At 42.6% G+C, this 19678-nt stretch overlaps 1 protein-coding gene across 15 annotated transcripts in view; it reads left to right on the forward strand.

Annotated features, from left to right (window-relative positions):
- The window catches only part of fbrsl1 (fibrosin-like 1), a 1030575-nt gene that overhangs the window by 1001067 nt on the left and 9830 nt on the right, over positions 1-19678 (forward strand). For all 15 annotated transcript variants that reach the window (XM_063074086.1, XM_063074090.1, XM_063074091.1 and 12 more), the window contains 4 exons: positions 1889-1960; positions 2924-3059; positions 9932-10012; positions 19159-19242. In XM_063074086.1, the coding sequence (XP_062930156.1) occupies positions 1889-1960; positions 2924-3059; positions 9932-10012; positions 19159-19242 (373 nt within the window). The remainder of the gene's footprint in view (positions 1-1888; positions 1961-2923; positions 3060-9931; positions 10013-19158; positions 19243-19678) is intronic.

The raw sequence follows: 19678 nt of genomic DNA on the forward strand, positions 1-19678 counted from the left end.
ATGTTAGTATTGCAGAAATATTTTGAACTTGCTACAGTATAAAAATTAATGTTTGGCTAAAAATTAGGAATAGTGATTGCTTTGGTCTCGGTCAGTGAGAGATCAGTTCTGTGCTCTAATGACTGTCTTATCTGGAATAGACACGTTCTCAGACTTCATCTCAAATTCGTGCCCGATCTAGTATCCAAATGTCATTGGGCTCAGGAAGTAATCATTACCGAATGGATGTTAGGATAACAGTCTCCTGTGGTGCTGTGTACACAGGAAATCTAGTCGTCTGTGGAGGACAAGACATTAAGGGGTGTTTTATCAGCAAACAAGGAGCTGCTTAGTGAATTTGTAGGATTTACCTTCCAGTGTGGAACGACTGCTTTCTATTTCAGCTATAACTAATAATTTAACACCTTAGAAAAATTTTAAAGGTCATTTAAGAAGATCTACAACCTAATTTTGTGAAAAAAATTATTAATGGAAGATATCAGCAGGCCAGACAGCATCAACAGAAAAGAGTGAACAGTCGACATTTTGGGCCAAGATCTTTCATCAAAATGAAGGGTCTCGGCCCAAAAGATCAACTGTTAGCTCTTTTCCATAGATGCTACCTGGCCTGCTGAGTTCCTCCAGCTTTGTGTGTGTGTGTATATTTTGCTTTGGATTTCCAGCATCTGTAGATTTTCTTGTTTTTATTCTGGAAGATGTTTCCAATACAGCCACAAGGACTTATCCACATGCTAACACCACCTTTTTGACCCACATCCCTTTTACGCCACGTAGTTCAATGGCTCATTTTGGCATCTGGCGTAGTCCACAGTAAAGCAGAGCCATCCTGTTCATTAAACTATGAACATCTTTGTAAGACTGAGCTTGTGACCTGTGGAGAAGACTGCTCGCAGCAGTAAATAAAATCACACTCGTGTCTTCTGCTGCTGGTTCGACATGTGCGTTCAGAGATCCTCTTGTGCATGCCACTGCTGTAAAACATGGTTATTTGAGTTACTGTCACCTTCCTGTCAGCTTGAACCAGTCTGGCTATTCTCCTCTAACCTCTTTCATTAGCAAGGCATTTTTGCCCTCAGAACTGCTCACTGGATGCTTTTGGTTTTCGCACCATTCTCTGTAAAACTCTAGAGACTACTGCACGTGAAAATCCCAGGAGGTCAGCAGTTTCTGAGATAGTCAAACCATCCCATCTGGCACCAACAATCATTCCATGGTCAGAGTCATTTAGATCACATTTCTTCCCCATTCTGATTTTGCTCTGAACCTCTTGACCACGTCTTCATGCTTTTTATACATTGATTTGCTGCCACATAATTGGCTGATTAAAGAGCAGATGTACCTAACCTAACTGAGTGTAGTTCTTATCAAGTGACGTTCTCTGCATATTAAAATCTCCGTTGCCCAGATAAAGACAGAATTCCACAAAGAAAGAAACCAGGTTTTTGCCATAAGTGAAGGACTGAGCTTGGTGATTTCTACATCAACATAAATGGAAATTGTGATCTCTGCGGGGAAAATGTTGCATCTTGGTGTTGCCCTGTAGTCTCATTCCCAAATATGGAAGTAGTTAGCTAGTTCATGTAGAATATATAGGTCACATTCTATCTCAAAACTGGATATATTTGATCCTAGTCTATATTCTCTTTCATGTATTTCTGCTTTAAACCATCTCATTGGAAAGGAATCCTGGATTCATGCTTTCTCAACTAACCAGCAGCAAACTTTGAAGAATATTTTTGGCTGAAGTTCAATTCTTGCTTCTTTTTGTTTGCTTGCCATATTGTGTGACTGGTTTACATTATATTTCATTAGGTTGCGGATTTCCATGTTTTTGTTACTATGGCTGAGATGTATCTTTTACCATCTGTTGTGCTTTTGTGTCTTACAGAAGCCTGGGAAATGGTGTGCTGTTCACGTGCAAATTGCCTGGCAAATCTATCATCACCAGCAAAAATTAAAGGTATTGCAAAGAGACTTGACTATGCTAAAACTGGCAAATGTTGCATGCTCTCTCCCCCCACCCACCCCATATAGAGTTGTAGAAAAGTACAGCATAGAAATAGGCCATTCAGCCCATCTACTCTGTGCTGAACTATTTAAGCTGCGTACACCGAACCATAGCCCTCCATACCCCTGCCATGCATGTGTCTATCTATTCAAACTCTGCTGTCAGTTCATTCCACACTCTTATGACCCTCTGAGTGAAGAGTTTCCCCTCATGTTTGCCTTAAATATTTCACCTTTTACCCCTAGCCTATGACCTCTAGTTGTTGTCCCACCCAACCTCAGTGGAAAAAGCCTGCTTGCGTTTACCCTGTCTGTACCCCTCATAATTTTATATAAAATCTCCTCTCAATCTTCTACATTCCAATCAATAAGAATGTTAAATAGTTAATATTAAAACAATTAAAGCAGTGTAAATTTGGTGATGTATATAACCCTTAGCTGCAATCAACATTCATCTGTTGTGTTTTCTGTGGAGTTTCTTGCGACCAGTGGGCACCACAGTAGCATAGTAGTTAGCACAACGCTATTACAGCTCGGCGTGTCAGTTTGGAGCTCAATTTCAACCTCCTCTGTAAGCAAGTTAGTACGTTCCTGCCCGTGAGTGCGTGTGGGTTTCCTCCCATAGTCCAATGGTGTACTGGTTATTAAGTTAACTGGTCATTGTAAGTTGTCCTGTTATTAGGCCAGGAGGGCCGAAAGGGCCTGTCCATGCTGTGTCTCTGAATAAATAAATAAATAAACAAACAGACATCAATATGCTTACCATTTGCATATATTTGTGGTGATTTCCAGGAGCTCCTCTTGGTAATTTTTTGATGCATTTATCTGTTTAGGTATAAGAATTTGAACAAAATTTTATGATGGACTAATTTTTTTGTTTTTGGTGTTCTTTTTATTAACTTGCATAATTCGAAAGCAACAAATGTCAATGGACCATCACAAACTTGAAATAGGGGGTAAACTGGACCTGTTTAGTCGGCCACCTGCACCTGGAATGTTTCCGGGGTTTTCGTATCCTCACGACCTGGCCAGGCCTCTCTTCTCAAGCACAGGTATGAAACTGTTTGGGCATTTCATCCAGTAGTGACCTTCGCACTGTGCAGCTTCCTACACAAGGCAGTGCAGTCATCTTTGTCACTCTACCTTTGCCATAATGGCCTAGAAGACTGTAACCTGGTGAAGAACTTCTGATTTTTATTTTACCCCTGTTGAAGCGTCTGCTGAATCTACCTTCTCTTTCTCCCATGGTCCACTCTCCTCTCCTATCATATTTCCTTCTTCTCCAGCCCTTTACCTTTCCCACCTATCACCTCCCAGCTTTTCACTTCATCCCAACCATCCCCATCCATCTGCCTTCTACCTTGTTGTACTTCCCCTTCACCCTTCTTATTCTGGTATCTTCCACCTTCTTTTCCGGTCCTGAAGAAGGATCTGGGTCTGCACCATCGACTGTTTATTCCTCTCCATAGATGCTGCCTGACCTGCTGAGTTCCTCCAGCATTTTGTGTGTGTGTTGTGCTGAACTTATTCCCTGCCATTGAAGCTGTGATCAACAGTTTAGCTGTGAATAGAGATTGCTTCATTCAAATTAGTTGTTTCGCTCTTTGGAGATGTCAGATCCCCGTTTAATTTCTGATCCTTGGGGTTTTTCCAGAAGTCAGGAATGACGAGCCATCTTAATTACAAGATTTCAGTTGATTTTAACAAATATACAAATACTAAATAAAGGGCTGAAAAATTATGCTGAGGGGAATTAAGACAAAGGAATAAAGATAGTGCCTCTGAAAAATCTAACACTTTTATAGATAAAGAAAATTCCTTAGTGATAAATTAGTTCATAGCCTACATAATTAAAACAATTGCATCATGTGGGTAATGTGCTAATACTTAGTTAATGAAAAATGAGAAAGTGATGAACTGTTAGTTTAGCTGCTATATTGCTTTCTGCCAGTGAGTGTGAAAAATACATGAGTTTCTTTAAAAAATACAAATCTTATTAAAAGTATTATTAAATAAACAGAGACTATCTGATTATTTAGCATCTCTCAGGTCCTAGGTTAAAATTTTACCCTTGTTTAGTTTCTATCTCAATCAATCTCTGTGATCTTATTTAGTTCTTGGTGTACAGACTTCACAAAGTAGATACCAAACTTAATCATTTTTCCCTAGTTTTTTTTTATGATGACAGTGTTGTATTACACATACACATCACTCCAACTTTAATGACTTAGATTTTCCTGTCCCAACATGCAAAAGTCAAGTCAAGTTTATTGTCATTTAACGATACATATGTATACCATCAAATGAGACAACATTTCTTAGGACCAGGGTGTAAAGCACTATAGTACACATAACACGCATATAACGCACAACAGTTTAGGACAGTCAGGATCAAATCTACAGATAAATTATGCATAAATAAACAAAGTAAAGTGCATAAATTAAATATTGTAGGGTACAGAACAAATTATCCGGTGAGACTTCTAATACAATGTAGCAGGGAGTTCAGAAGCCTGATGGCCTGGGGAAAGAAACTGTTTCCCATCCTGACCATTCTTGTTTTCATGTATTGAAGTCTCTTGCCTGATGGTAGAAAGTCGAAGCGGATGCTGGATGGATGGTAGGGAGACAGCTGCCTCATCCGTTTTCACAATCCTATGTAGGGATACTCAGCTGCACCCATACCAGATGGAGATGTAGCTTGTCAGGACACTCACAGTGGTGCTCCTGTAAAATTCAGTTAAGATTGGGGGTGGTGGGGGGGGGGCTCATTTGCCTTAATCTTCTTAGGAAGTGGCATTGAAAGGCTTGTCATACGAGGAGTGTTTGACAGTTCTGAGCCTGTACTCACTGGAATTCAGAAAAGTGAGCAGAGATCTCATTGAAGCCTATTGAATATTGAAATGCCTCAATAGGGCAGATGAGGAGAGGTTGTTTTTTATGGTAGGGGAGTCTAAGAGCAGACTGCACAGGCTCAGAATAGAAGGGTGTCCATTTAGAATGGAGATGAAAAGGGATTTCATTAGCCAGAGCGTGACTCCCAAAATAGTGTCAGCTGAACAAGATTCTATTTGGCGATTACGATCCACCAAGCAGAATTAGAGTCATCCCGAAGCAGGCTCTACGCTCAGCTGCCCCATGCTGATGAAGATCTGGACCACACCTACCAAACCTTTCTTAACCATGGACCTGTCAAACTGTCTTTTAAAAGTTGTTATTGTACCTGCCTCAACCCTTAGCACATTTCATGCACCTATCACGCTTCGTGTACAAAAAAATTGCCACTGAGTTTCCCATTAAATCTTTCCCCTCTCCTGATAAACCACTATCTTCTAGTTCTTGGCTCCTTGGTTAATGTAGCATCATCTTCCCCCATTTATGTGAAAAGACCAATTGTCTGAATAGTCTTGTCCTATCCCACTTCTATCATTTATTTTTCTCTTTAATCATGACTTCTTGTAAATCCTTATCCCTTCTGCTCTGTCATCGGGGAACCAAGCCTTCTGCCACTTGAGTTCTACAGTACTGAACTTCCTGATTCCTTTCATAGAACATAGAGCACAGTGCAGGCACTTCGACTCACAATGTTGCACCAATCTTTTAACCTACTGTAAGGTCAATCTAACCCTTCCTTACCATGTAGCCCTCCATTTATCTACCATTCATGTGTCTTAAGGGTTTCTTAACGTAACTTCACGTAAAGGAACCCCTAGGAGGCAGTGATTATAGTATGATTGAATTCATACTGTAATTTAAAAGGGAGAAACATAACTCACATGTATTAGTATCACAGTGGTTATAAAGGGAATTGCAGAGGCATAAGAGAGGAGCATGCCCAGGTAGATTGGAGGAGGATACTGGTGGGGATGATGGCAGAGCAAAGATGGCTGAAGTTTTTGGGAATAGTTCACAGGTCGCAGGATAGATACGTCCAACAGAGGAAGAAGTTCTCGAATGGCAGAGGTAGGCAACTGTGGCTGACAAGGGAAGTTGAGGACTGCATAAAAGCCATGGAAAGGGCATACAAGGCAGCAAAAGTGAATGGGAAGTTGGATGAATGGGAAGCTTTTAATATCCAACAAAAGGCAACTAGAGAAGCTATAAGAAGGGAAAAGATGAAATATGAGGGCAGACTAACCAATAATGTAAAGCAGGATACCAAAAGTTTTTTTCAGTTATATAAAAAGTAGAAGGGAGGCGAGAGTTGATATTGGATCACTGGAAAATGATGATGGTGAGGGAGGGGTGGGGGACAAGGAAATGGCAGATTAACTTAATGTGTACTTTGCATCTGTCTTCACTCTGGAAGACACTAGCAGTGTGCCGGAGGTCCATGAGTGTCAGGAAGTAGGAGTGACCGCCATTGCTATCACAAAGGAAAAAGAGCTAGGCAGACTGAAAGTTCTTAAGGTGGACCTGGGCCAGATGGATTACAACCCAGAGTCCTGAGAGAGGTTGCTGAAGAGATAACGGATGCATTGGTCATGATCTTTCCAGAATTACTTGATTCTGGCATGGTCCTGGAAGACTGGAAGTTTGCAAATGTCACTCCACTCTTTCAAGAAGGGAGGAAGGCAAAAGAAGGATATTATAGGCCAGTTAGCCTAACCTCAGTGGTTGGGGATTTGTTGGAATCATGAAGGATGAGGTTTCAAGGTACTTGGAGACTAATGATAAAATAAGTCAAAGTCAGCATTGTTTCTGTAAAGGGAAATATTGCCTGATAAATCTGTTAGAATTCTTCGACAAGCAGGATGGGCAATGGAGAGGCAGTGGATGTCATTTACTTGGATTTTCAGAAGGCATTTGATAAGGTGCCTCACATGAGGCTGCTTAACAAGATAAAATCCTATGATGCTACAGGAAAGATACTGGGATGAATAGCGGAATGGCTGACAGGCAGGAGGCAGTGAGGGGGAATAAAAGGGGCCTTTTCTGGTGGGCTGCCAGTGGCTAGTGGTGTTCCTCAGGGGTCAGTATTGGGATCCCTACTTTTCACATTGATTGTCAGTGATTTAGATAGTGGAATTGATGGCTCTGCGGCAAAGTTTGCGGATGATACCAAGATTGATGGAGAGGGTAGGTGGGTAATGCAATTGCAGCAGGACTTAGACAAATTGGAAGAATGGGCATAAAAGCGGCAGATGGAATGCAGTGTTGGGAACTGTATGATAATGCATTTTGGTAAAAAAAAAACAATAGCATGGACTATTATCTAAATGGGAAGAAGGTTCAAACATCAGAGGTGCAGAGGAACTTGGGAGTCCTCATGCAGGACTCCCAGAAGGTTATTTCCCAGGATGAGTCTGTGGTAAAGAAAGCAATTGCAACATTGGCATTTATTTCAAGGGGAGTAGAATATAAAAGCAAGGAGATAATACTGAGCCTTTATATGACACTAATCAGGCCGTACTTGGAGTATTGTCAACAGTTTTGGGCCCCATATCTCAGAAAGTATGTGTTGTCATTGGAGAGAGTCCAGAGGAAGTTCAAAAGGATGATTCCAGGAACAAAGGAATTAACATAAGAGAAGCGTTTGGCAGCTTTGGGCCTGTTCTCACTGGAATTTAGAAGAATGCTGGGGTATCTCTATGAAACCTACCAAATTTTGCAAGGACTAGATAGGGTGGATGTGGAGAAGATGTTTCCTAAGGTGGTGGTGTCCAGAACTAGAGGGCACAGCCTCAAAATTGAGGGGCGGCCTGTTAGAATAGAGGCAAAAAGGGATTTTTTTACTAGTAAACATGTGGAAAGCTCTGCCACAGATTGTGGTGGAGGCCAAGTCTGTGTGTATATTTAAGGCAGAAATTGATCGCTTCCTCATTGGTCAGGGTATCAAAGGATATGGCGAGAAGGCAGGTGTATGGGGTTGAGTGGGATCTGGGATCAGCCATGATGGAATGGCGGAGCAGACTCAGTGGGCTGAATGGCCTAATTCTGCTGCTATGTCTTATTGTCTTAAATCAAATCGTTTAGTTATCATTCAAACCATACATGGATACTGTCGAACAAGACAAGTGTTCCTCCGGGGCAAGGTGCACAACATACATTCAAAATAGTGAGAGAGGGAGAGAGAGAAAAAAACACATTGTTTTACAAGAAAACACATGTAAAATCCAAGTCCCTTGGTGACATGCAAATTGATGGTACAGCTCCTGGCAATCCAGCCTGTCATTCCATGGTGGAACACTAGAGGGCAGCACTGGCCGGAGCAGCCAGCCCCCAACCAAACATGGACACCACACTACACTACCTCTGGCATCTCCTCATTTGGACAACAGCAGCAGGCAAGCCCGCAGCTTGAGACCTAGTCGTCGCTACAACCAAGGCCTCTACTGCTACTCCTAGCAGGGCGTTCCAGACACCTACCACTCTCTATGTAAAAAAAAAACACAATAACTTACTTCCGACATGATCCCCTATACTTTCCCCCTATCACCTCAAAGTTATGCTCCTCTCATATTAGCAACTTTTGCCCTGGGAAAAGTCTCTGGCTATCGACTCCATCTATGTCTTTTATCACCTTGTAAGGCTCAGCCTCCTTCATACCAAAGAGAAAGTCCTAGCTTGCTCCACCTATCATTTTGTTACATACCAAGCTATCTCCCCTAATGCTTCCAACACTGTTCTCCATCTAGGTTTCTCTGACTATTTTTATCTTGTAACTTCAATATAATAGATGTAACGCTGAGGCTTTATAAGGCACTGGTGAGGTCTCACTTGGAGTATTGTGAGCAGTTTTGGGCCTCTTATCTAAGAAAGGATGTGTCGACGTTGGAGAGGGTTCAGAGGAGGTTCGTGAAAATGATTCCGGGATTGAAAAGTTTGTCATATGAGGAGCGTCTGAAGGCTCCTGTAAGTTTTCTACTTAGTGGAATTCAGAAGAATGATGGGTAACCTGATTGAAACCTATCGAATGTTGAAAGGCCTCAATAGAGTGGATGTGGAGAGGATGTTTCCTAAGGTGGAGGAAGTGTCAGACCAGAGGACACAGCCTCAGGGTAGAAAGATGTCTCTTTAGAAAGGAGGTGAGGAGGAATTTCTTTATCCAGAGAGTGGTGAATCTGTGGAATTCATAGCCTCAAGTGGCTGTGGAGGCTAGATCACTGGGTATGTTTAAGGCAGAGATTGATAGATTCTTGAGTAGTCAGTGTGTGTAGAGATACCAGGAGAAGGCAGAAGGCAGGGGCTGAGAGGGAAAATCAATGACCCAAATGTCCTAATTTTGCTCCTATATTTTATGGTCTACAATGGAGAATCTGATGCCTATCTTTTGCATGTATGTTTAAGAGGTTCTTGAACATCAGTGGTTTGTAGCAACACAAAAAATTTTAACTTGTATTACCATCAAATGATTTCAGTCTATACATTTCACCTGACTGCTACTGGCACATTGGACGTCCCTTCAAGCCACTGTAGATCTGCTGATATCCTTGGGGCACGTTGACTTTGAGTAGCTGTCCATAAGACAGATGGGTGGCTGACTAGCCAACACAGTGTTCAATAACAATCTGCCAGTTTGCAGTATTTCTCCAAGCTTCTCTGGATCTTCATTATTGCCTGGCTGCTATCCTGTGTGCTACAAAAGTTTTGTAAGCGATCTCATTTGAAATCCATCACTAGGGTTCTCATCTGTTAGGTATGTCCTGAAATCTTGGTGGACTGGAAAATGACAGCCTCCATCCGTCATGTGAATACAGAGCAGTGGATGTGTTTCGCTGGGTTTCCATTGCAACACAGTGCTGCCTCCTGGGTTGATGATGTAGTAATAATTTGAACTGTATGAGTGTGTTCACTGAAATGACCTCATGTATCTCTATCCTCAGATGACTAGTTAACTGTATTGATGGATTGTTGCTTTCAATATTTCTTCACTCCTTTATCCTTTACTTAACCAAAGTGATTTTTTTAATGCACCTTGTAGGTAATGCACACCCAGCTGGAACCACCTTTGGCCCACCGCCGCATCACCACAGCAGCTATCTACCCACTGCTCACCTGGCAGGTAAGAAAGGGGAACGTGCCGTGGAAACCATTCTAACTGGTTGCATCACCATCTGGTATAAGGGGAGGGATCTCTGCCCAGGATCAGGAAAATGCTGCAGAAAGTTATAAACTCAGCCAGTTCCGTCATGGGCCCTGAACTCCCCAGTATCGAGGACATCTTCAAAAGGTGATGCCTCCAAAAAGCCGCATCAATCATTATGGACCCCCGTGATTCAGGACGTGCTCTCTTCTCATTGTTACCAACAAGGAAGAGGTACAGCAGCCTGAAGACATACACTTTTTTCCCCCCACCGCTATCAGATTTCATGAGTACAATGAACCTATCTTAGTAATTCTTTTTCTTTTGCACTGCTTATTTAATTTGAGGCCCTCCATTGGTCAGGGTCAACCATGGACGTTGCAATCCAGCTATTTACGTGATACGCAAACCAAGGCAGTACGATATGGAGAGCAAGCAGTTGCCCATGTAGTAGTCACCCCCCTCCCATGCAGCTGAAGAATCCAAAGAAATGGCACTAATACAGTTTGGCACCAGCAGCGTTGCAGGAGTTGCCTGTCAGCGTTGAACTCAACGTAAGACTGTCGTAAGTCCAGCTCTGGATTTTTCCTTGGTGTTTACTTCCAAACCCTTTTCCACAAGGCAGTGGAGGTTGGAGATCAGAGTTTTCCTTCTCCTAGATGAGCTGCCAGCCACAGCTGAGAAGAAATATATGCAGTACTTATAAAAACTATTCATCCCCTTGGAAGATTTCATATTTTTATTGTTTTACAACATTGAATCACAGGGGATGTAATTTGGCTTTTTGACACAGATCAATAGAAAAGATTCTTTTGCATTAAGGAGAAAACAAATCTCTACAAATTAATCTAAATTTACTGTAATTATTAAACCAAAATAACTACATAATTACTCACCCCCTTTAAGTCAGCATTTAGTAGATGCACCAATTGAGTCTGTGTGGATAGGTCTCTATCAGCTTTGCACATTTAGACACTGCAATTTTTCCCCATGCTTCTTTACAAAATTGCTCAAGCTCTGTTAGATTGCATGGTGATCGTGAGTGAACAGTCCTTTTCAAGACAAGCCATACACTCTCAATCGGATTGAGGTCTGGACTCTGACTTGGCTACTCCAAGACATTAACTCTGTTGTTTTTAAGCCATTCCTGTGTAGCTTTGGCTTTATGCTTGGGGCTATTGTCTTGCTGGAAAACAAATCTTCTCCAAAGTCACAGTTCTCTTGCAGACTGCATCAGGTTTTTATCCAGAATTTCCCTGTATTTTGTTGCATTCATTTTACCCTCTACCTTTCACAAGCCTTTCAGGGCCTGCTGCAGTGAAACATCCCCACAGCATGATGCAGCCACCACAATGCTTCATGGTAGGGATGGTGTGTTTTTGATGGTGTGCTGTGTTTGTCTTACAGCGAGGGTTTAATCTGATGGACAAAAAGCTCGATTTTAGAATCATCAGACCATAAAACCTTCCAGCTAACTTCAGAGTCTCTCACATACCTTCTGGCAAACTCTAGCTGGGATTTCATATGAGCTTTTCTCAACACTGGTTTTCTTTTTGCCGCTCGCCTGTAAAGCTGTGACAGGTGAAGCACCCAGGCAACAGTTGTTGAATGTGCAGTCTCTCCCATCTCAACCACTGAAGCTTGTAATTCCTCCAGAGTTGTCATAGGTCTCTTGGTGGCGTCCGTCACTAGTCTCCTTCTTGCACAGTCACTCAGTTCTTGAGAGCTGCCTGCTCAAGGCAGATTTACGGCTGTGCCATATTCTTTCCATTTCTTGATGATTGACTTAACTGTACTCCAAGAGGACATTCAGCGACTTCGAAATTTTCTTGTATCCATCTCCTGACCTGAGAAATAACCTTTTCGTGGAGTTGCTTGGAGTGTTCTCTAGTCTTCACGGTGTAGTTTTTACGAGGATACTGACTCACCAGCAGTCGGACCTTTCAGATACTGATGTATTCTTACTACAGTCAATTGGATGCACCAGTTATGATTTGGTGTGTCATGTTAAAGGTGATGAATACTTATGCAATCAATTGTTTTGTGTTTTACTTCCGCTAAGGCCCCACCTCCCCCTCGTACCCCATCTGTTACTCATTTTTATGCACACATTCTTTCTCTCACTCTCCTTTTTCTCCCTCTGTCCCTCTGAATATACCTCTTGCCCATCCTCTGGGTCACCCCCCCCCCCCGTCTTTCTTCCCGGACCTCCTGTCCCATGATCCTCTCGTATCCCCTTTTGCCTATCACCTGTCCAGCTCTTGGCTCCATCCCTCCCCCTCCTGTCTTCTCCTATCATTTTGGATCTCCCCCTCCCCCTCCCACTTTCAAATCTCTTACTCACTCTTCCTTCAGTTAGTCCTGACGAAGGGTCTCGGCCTGAAACGTCGACTGCACCTCTTCCTAGAGATGCTGCCTGGCCTGCTGCGTTCACCAGCAACTTTGATGTATGTTGTTTTGTGTTTTATGTTTGTATTTATATCGCTTTGTAGAGATATGTTTTTACTTTGGCGTGAAAGAGTTTTTTTTGTTGATCGGTGTCAAAAAAGCCAAATTTGAGTCCACTGTGATGCAATGTTGTAAAACAATAAAACATGAAAACTTCTAAGGGGCGAATACTTTTTATATGCATTGTGTGTGTGTGGAGGGGGTGGTGCGGGTGCAAACACCAGGTACAGTCATTTGATTCTAAACTGTCGGAATATTGATCATTACAGAATTTTTCTCTGGTCCTTCCTGCTCCCTCCCCTCTCCCTTCCCCTTTTCCCAACCATGATTCCCCTCTCCCTGCCTCCTTCCCACTCTCAATCCATAATAGACCCATATCAGAATCAGGTTTATCATCACTCACGTATGTCACTATTTTTTTCTATGGCAGCGGTACTGTGCAAAAGTATTGGGCACCCTAACACGCACACACTCTCTCTTCTCCCCTCTCTTCCCCCCCCGCTCTCTCCCTCTCCCCCCTTCTCTCCCCCCTTCTCTTCCCCCCTTCTCTCCCCCCTTCTCTCCCCCCTTCTCTTCCCCCCTTCTCTCCCCCCTTCTCTCCCCCCTTCTCTCCCCCCTTCTCTCCCCCCTTCTCTCCCCCCTTCTCTCCCCCCTTCTCTCCCCCCTTCTCTCCCCCCCTTCTCTCCCCCCCTTCTCTCCCCCCCTTCTCTCCCCCCTTCTCTCCCCCTCCCCCCTCTCTCCCCCCCTCCCCCTCCCCTTCTCGAACCCCCTCTCTCTCCCCCTCCTCATTGCCCCGCTTCCCCCCCGCCTTGGCCAAGCTATGTTAGAAACATAGCAACACTTGTGGGCTGCCCCAGCGCATGCTCAGACCCTGTTGGTCATGGTCGTGAACAATGCGTTTCAGGGTATGTGCAAAAATATAGCTAATCTTTATCTATCTACACAGCTCCTGCTATAGAATGCAGTTCTGGTCAACAGGCTATTCTTAACGTCACACAATGGCAGTGATGTTCCTGCTTTTAAGACACATAGGAGCAGAAATAGGCTGTTCAGCCATTGAGTCTGCTCTGCCATTCCATTATGGCTGGTTTATTACCCTCTCAACCCCATTCTCGTGCCTTTCCCCCATGCACATTTGAAGCCCTAACTAAGCAAGAATCTTGCAATCTCCATTTTAAATATACCCAATGACTTGGCCTCCACAGCCATCTGTGACAATGAATTCCACAGATTCACCACCCACGGGCTAAATAAATTCCTCCTTGTCTCTGTTTTTAAGGGATGCCTTTGTATTCTTAGGCTGTGCCCTCTGGCCCTAGACTCCCCCCACGACTGGAAACATCTACACGTCTATTCTATCTCAGTTTTCCAATATTTGATAGGTTTCAATCTTGGAATTCTACTCAGTTTATCAATATTAAGCATAAAACAATACAGGCCCTTTTAGACTTTTTAATCTACTTCAAGATCAATCTAACTCTTCCCTCCCACATTGTTGTTGTTCCTTTCTGCAACTTGTGGTGCATCAGGTGGTAACCTTGCCATTCCTTTAGCACTTTTGTCTGTTTTTACGGACTTGCTAGCTTGACACTCAACCCAGCACGGATGGAAAGTGTGCAAGAAGCTGGCCGGATTCAAACCCAGGATCACTTGCCTTGAAGTCCAGTGCGGATACCACTACACCACCGGCTGATAAAATCTGACAACGAAAGTCAAGTAGCTCCATTCTACTTCCAAAAAAAAGCAGTTTCCATCATTAAGAAACCCTACTACCCAGGACATGCTCTCTTCTCATTGCTACCATCAAAGATGAGATTTTGGACCCTGAAAACACACACTCAACATTTTAGGAACAACTTCTTTTCCTCTGCCATCAGATTTCTGAATGGATAGTGAACCTGTGAACACTATCTCAATATCTTTCTTTTTGCACTATTTAATGTAATTTTTTACTTTTATTTCTTACTGTAATTTATAGTTTTTATTATGTACTCCACCGTACCACTGCTGCAAAACAACATATTTCACGACTTATGGCAGTGATATAAATCTGATTCTGATCTCTTCATGTGACACATTTGCCATACCAGCAATCAGTTTGATGAACCTCCATGTTTGTAAATTCCTCTGTGAATAGGGAGATTAAACCTAAAGAGATGTGGTTTCACTGCCCTTTATCTCATTGGAACAAGATGTCTCAACCCTTGTGCTTAATTCCCTCAAGGCTGCCTTTCAATGTGCATTGTGCAACCATTTAATGATTACACAATGCATTAGATGGGTGTAATTATGCAGGCAGTGGGAAATTTATCCCTCTTGTGTTTCTTGATCTCGTTACTGGAGATGCAGTGTCACTCGACCCTGCCAATTTGATTTGGCCCACGCCTTCATTAACCTTGTCCAATATTATTTTGCTTTTATTAACCTGGTGTGCACTAGAACACATAATCAGTGATGTAAGCCTGGGTCATCAGGTGTTTCGGGTCTTACATCATCAGATACGCTCGGCCATGTGACCCAGCCAGTGTTGGATCAGGCCCCGGCTTGTGATGTGTTTTCCCCGTGGACCAAGATAATGAAAAGTGTGTCACTTTTGGTTAGGATGTGATTATGTGAGCAGTGGGAAAATGATCCCTCTTGTGTTTCTAATCAGACATTTCAGTCAGGAATCTGCAAACAGTTGCCTTGAATGGAGAAATGTTGCTACGTACACAATCCTCAAAGTAACAAATGCTTGCAACCTCGAATGTTATCAGAGAAGGTTTAATTATGAAGCAGAACAAGGCTGACTGTGTGAGGCACATCTCTGAGCTAGCCACATGTCACACCTTTGACCTAGTCTCATGTCAATGTGTTGAAGTAGGAAAGAGGGAGCACACAGGAAGAAAAAGGTGCAACAAAATTTCCATCCCTGCCACCTCCAGTTCCATCCCCAACACTTGGAATCTTTACCAAAGTCCATTCAGTTTATTTTCCTGCTCTTGTACATAATTAAGTATGAGTGCTAAGTTTAGTTAAATCTTACAAGACCTTGAGATATAGGAACAGAATTTGAATTTGGCCTATTGAGTCTGCTCCACCATTTCATCAAGGCTAATCTATTTCCTTTTCCACCCCAATCTCCCGCCTTCTCCCTGTATCCCTTCACGCCCTGGCTAGTCAAGAACCCATCAACCTCCACCTAATGATTTGGCCTCCACAGATGCCTGTGACAACAAATTCCACAGATTTACCACTCTCTGGCTAAATGAATTCCTCCTCATCTTCATTCTAAATAGACATCCCTCTATTCTGAGTCTGTGTCCTCTGGCCTTGGACTCCCCTACAATGGGAATCATCCTGTCCACATCCACTCTGTCGAAGCCTTTCAACATTCAATAGGTTTCAATGAGATCCGCCCTCATTCTTCTGAATTCCAGTGAGTACAGGCCATGGCTTGTGTCCCTGGCTTGCTCCCCAGATTAAAAGTATAAAAGAAGAATTGCTATTCAGCAACATGCTTAAGAAAATCGTTGAAGTATCTGATGTTTTAGTAAGGTGCAGTGAGCCAAAACCCCTTTCGTTAATTTTACCACTGAAACATTTTCAATATTTTCTCCTGCTAATGTGTATATTGAGTACATTTCAGCTGTATTTTTCTTCTAAATTACTTGACCTTAAAGGAAATTAAAATGATGAAATAATGTAGACATAAAAAACTGGGTGCAGTGGGATTTGTGATAGTTTAGGTTGTGGTTTTTGGCAGCATCCTTTTAATGTTTATTTAGATATTTATTTACATATCAAGGAAAGTATGGGGTTGTTTTTCTTAGAGGCAAGACCGAAAGAAATGTGCCTGTGGATTCCTGCTTCATGTATCTTGAACAAGTTTTATAGCAGTGTGGGTGTGCAGTCCATATCCACTTCTCTGGATGTACAACAATCTGCTGGCAATTAAATCTGCCTTACATATTAATGCTGTTATGTTTAACATAACAGCTTTCTTTCAATCTTGTAAGATAAAGAAACCCAAGAGTGAACTTGAACAAGAAATAATAAAGCTCAATGTTTTGAACTCACTTTCAAGGACTCTTCATTTCATGTTCTTGGTATCTATTTCTTATTTATTATTATTTTCTCTTTCTTTTCGTATTTGCACAATTTGTTGGCTTTTGCATACCGGTTGTCCGTCATGTTATAGACAATAGGTGCAGGAGTAGGCCAGTCGGCCCATCGAGCCAGCACCGCCATTCACTGTGATCATGGCTGATCATCCACAATCAGTATCCAGTTCTTGCCTTATCCCCATAACCTTTGATTCCGCTATCCATCTCTTTCTTGAAAGCATCCAGAGACTTGGCCTCCACTGCCTTCTGGGGCAGAGCATTCCATATATCCACCACTCTCTGGGTGAAAAAGTTTTTCCTCAACTCCGTTCTAAATGGCCTACCCCTTATTCTTAAACTGTGGCCTCTGGTTCTGAACTCACCCGTCAGCGGGAACATGCTTCCTGCCTCCAGCGTGTCCAATCCCTTAATAATCTTACATGTTTCAATAAGATCCCCTCTCAGCCTTCTAAGTTCCAGAGTATACAAGCCCAGTCACTTCAATCTTTCGACATATGACAGTCCCGCCATCCTGGAAATTAACCTTGTGAACCTATGCTGCACTCCCTCAATAGAAAGAATGTCCTTCCTCAAATTTGGAGACCAAAACTGCACACAGTACTCCAGGTGTGGTCTCACCAGGGCCCTGTACAACTGCAGAAGGACCTCTTTGCTCTTATACTCAATTCTCCTTGTTATGAAGGCCAGCATGCCATTAGCTTTCTTCACTGCCTGCTGTACTTGCATGCTTGCTTTCAGTGACTGATGTACAAGAACACCTAGATCTCGTTGTGCTTCCCCTTTTCCTAACTTGACTCCATTTAGATAATAATCTGCCTTATTGTTCTTACCACCAAAGTAGTTAACCTCACATTTATCCACATTAAACGGCATCTGCCCATTCACCCAGCCTGTCCAAGTTACCCTGCATTCTCATAACATCCTCCTCACATTTCACACTGCCACCCAGCTTTGTGTCATTGGCAAATTTGCTAATGTTACTTTTAATTCCCTCATCCAAATGATTAATATATATTGTAAACAGCTGCGGTACCAGCACTGAACCCTGTGGTACCCCACTGGTCACCGCCTGCCATTCTGAAAGGGACCCGTTAATCGCTACTCTTTGTTTTCTGTCAGCCAGCCAATTTTCAATCCATGTCAGTACTCTGCCCCCAATACCATGTGCCCTAATGTTGGTGCAGTCTTTCACTGATTCTATTATGGGCATTGGATGTAGTGAATATGCCCACAAGAAAACAAATCTCAGGGTTGTATATCATGACTTATATGTACCTACTGCTTGTTAAACCACTGGCATTTAGGGCGGCAGTGGAGGTCCTCCGTCTCTGGCAGTGTTCAGGGTTTCGTGTCAATAGCTTCCTCTGGGCTTTCACTACTGTCAGTCATGTAAATCCTGGGTGAGACTCAGAAATACTTTAGCACTCAGATGTAGAACGATTCTTCATTGCTGTTTCTGTAACAATTTTGTTTGACCAGTCAGGATTGTTAGCCCTGACCTGAACACCTGAACTTCGAGGACTAGTGAACCACTCTTAGTCTGGTCTCTACCTTTTGACCTGTTTGGCATGGGTGACCCTACCAAGAGCAGAAGCATAAAGCCCTGATTCCAGCCAACATAGCTCTCCGGGTCATTGAAGCACACAACCTCCAAACCACGTCAAGGTTGTGGTCCTCTTGGAGGACATACATGTTCTTTGATAATAAAGTTACTTTGACCTTTGGTTTTTGTTTTCCCCTTCAAGTTCAAATTTCATGAACTATGACATACCTGGCTCTGACCTAACCTAGCCAGTTGTTATGGATGTAGTGAGTTAATGTATTTGAAACCCTTATGTTTGAATTCTACCTTGATAATTTCCTTACCATCTGGATGGTTCTAAGGCAGGGGTTCCCAAACTTTTCTATGCTATGGGCCTCTAGCATTAACCAATGAGTTCTGTGGATCCCAGGTTGGGATCCTTTTTTCTGAGGATTTGGGCATTAAAGTTCAGAATCAGATCTGTTATCACTGACATACAACATTGAAATGTGTTGTTTTGCCTCAACAGTGTAGCTCAAGGACATAAAGAAATATATATATATTCATCATTAGTAAGGGTTACAGGAGAATGCATTGAAGAGGAAAAATAAACCAACCATAATGGAAAGTTGGAGTAGATGCGATGACGGAATGGCCTGATTTTGCTCATGTGCCTTACGGTTGTATGAGTGAGAATTTTTACTATGAAAAGTTGCTTGCCCAGGGATCTGAAAACCATGTTATTAGAGCTGCTGCATTTGAATAGGTGTACAGTGAAAGCCAGTTGCCTGATCCTCAGAATTCATTTGTTTAACTGTGCAATAACGGCTGACTTTAAACAGGTTGCACAAGCACAGGATGAGGCAATTGATTTTGTAGTTTTGGGTGTTTGGATTGAGCCTGGTTATGGGGGGGAGAAGATCCGGACATTAAATTTTCACCAGCTTTGGGTGAATCCTACATTTTGTTTACAAGTAGTGTTTCCAGATGTCAAAGCTAGGCTCTCCTAGAAGTTCCTGAATGCCTGATCATCAGTGTTTTGTTTTCAGATCCATTCAATAGATCGAACACCTACGGTGGCCTTGGCAACCTCAGCACCAGTGCCTTTGGAGGATTAGGCAATCCTGCACTTGGTTAGTACTTGCTTGTATTGTGCATTTAAAGTCCTATAATTGTTTCTGTTGTCAAAACAGTTGCTTAAAGTAATGTATTTATTTAGTCAGTAGCTGACTTGTTTGCGTTGGCCGCCTGCCAGCACATTTCTTTCATGCAACATTTAAGACTTTTACAGTCAACAATGTCTTGACTGAGACTTGCCAATTTTTTTTTAAATGAGAAGATGCAATTGAGGATGTAATGAAATTGTTTTGTTAAACGTCCCATTGAAACCTGATGTCTGTCCCCAGAGTTCAGATCACACAACATTTGATGTGACAGCAAGTGCTAGACATATGTTTGTACATTTTCAGGAAGTGTATTCAACTGGGTGTAACCCAGCCAGCATTCAGGCTACACGAGTGCAGGTTTTTTGGGTGTTGCTTTGTGGTCTCGATTGCGGTGAAGTCAAAT

Source organism: Mobula hypostoma, chromosome 21 (genome assembly GCF_963921235.1).
Source record: "Mobula hypostoma chromosome 21, sMobHyp1.1, whole genome shotgun sequence".
Classification (NCBI taxonomy): Eukaryota; Metazoa; Chordata; class Chondrichthyes; order Myliobatiformes; family Myliobatidae; genus Mobula; species Mobula hypostoma.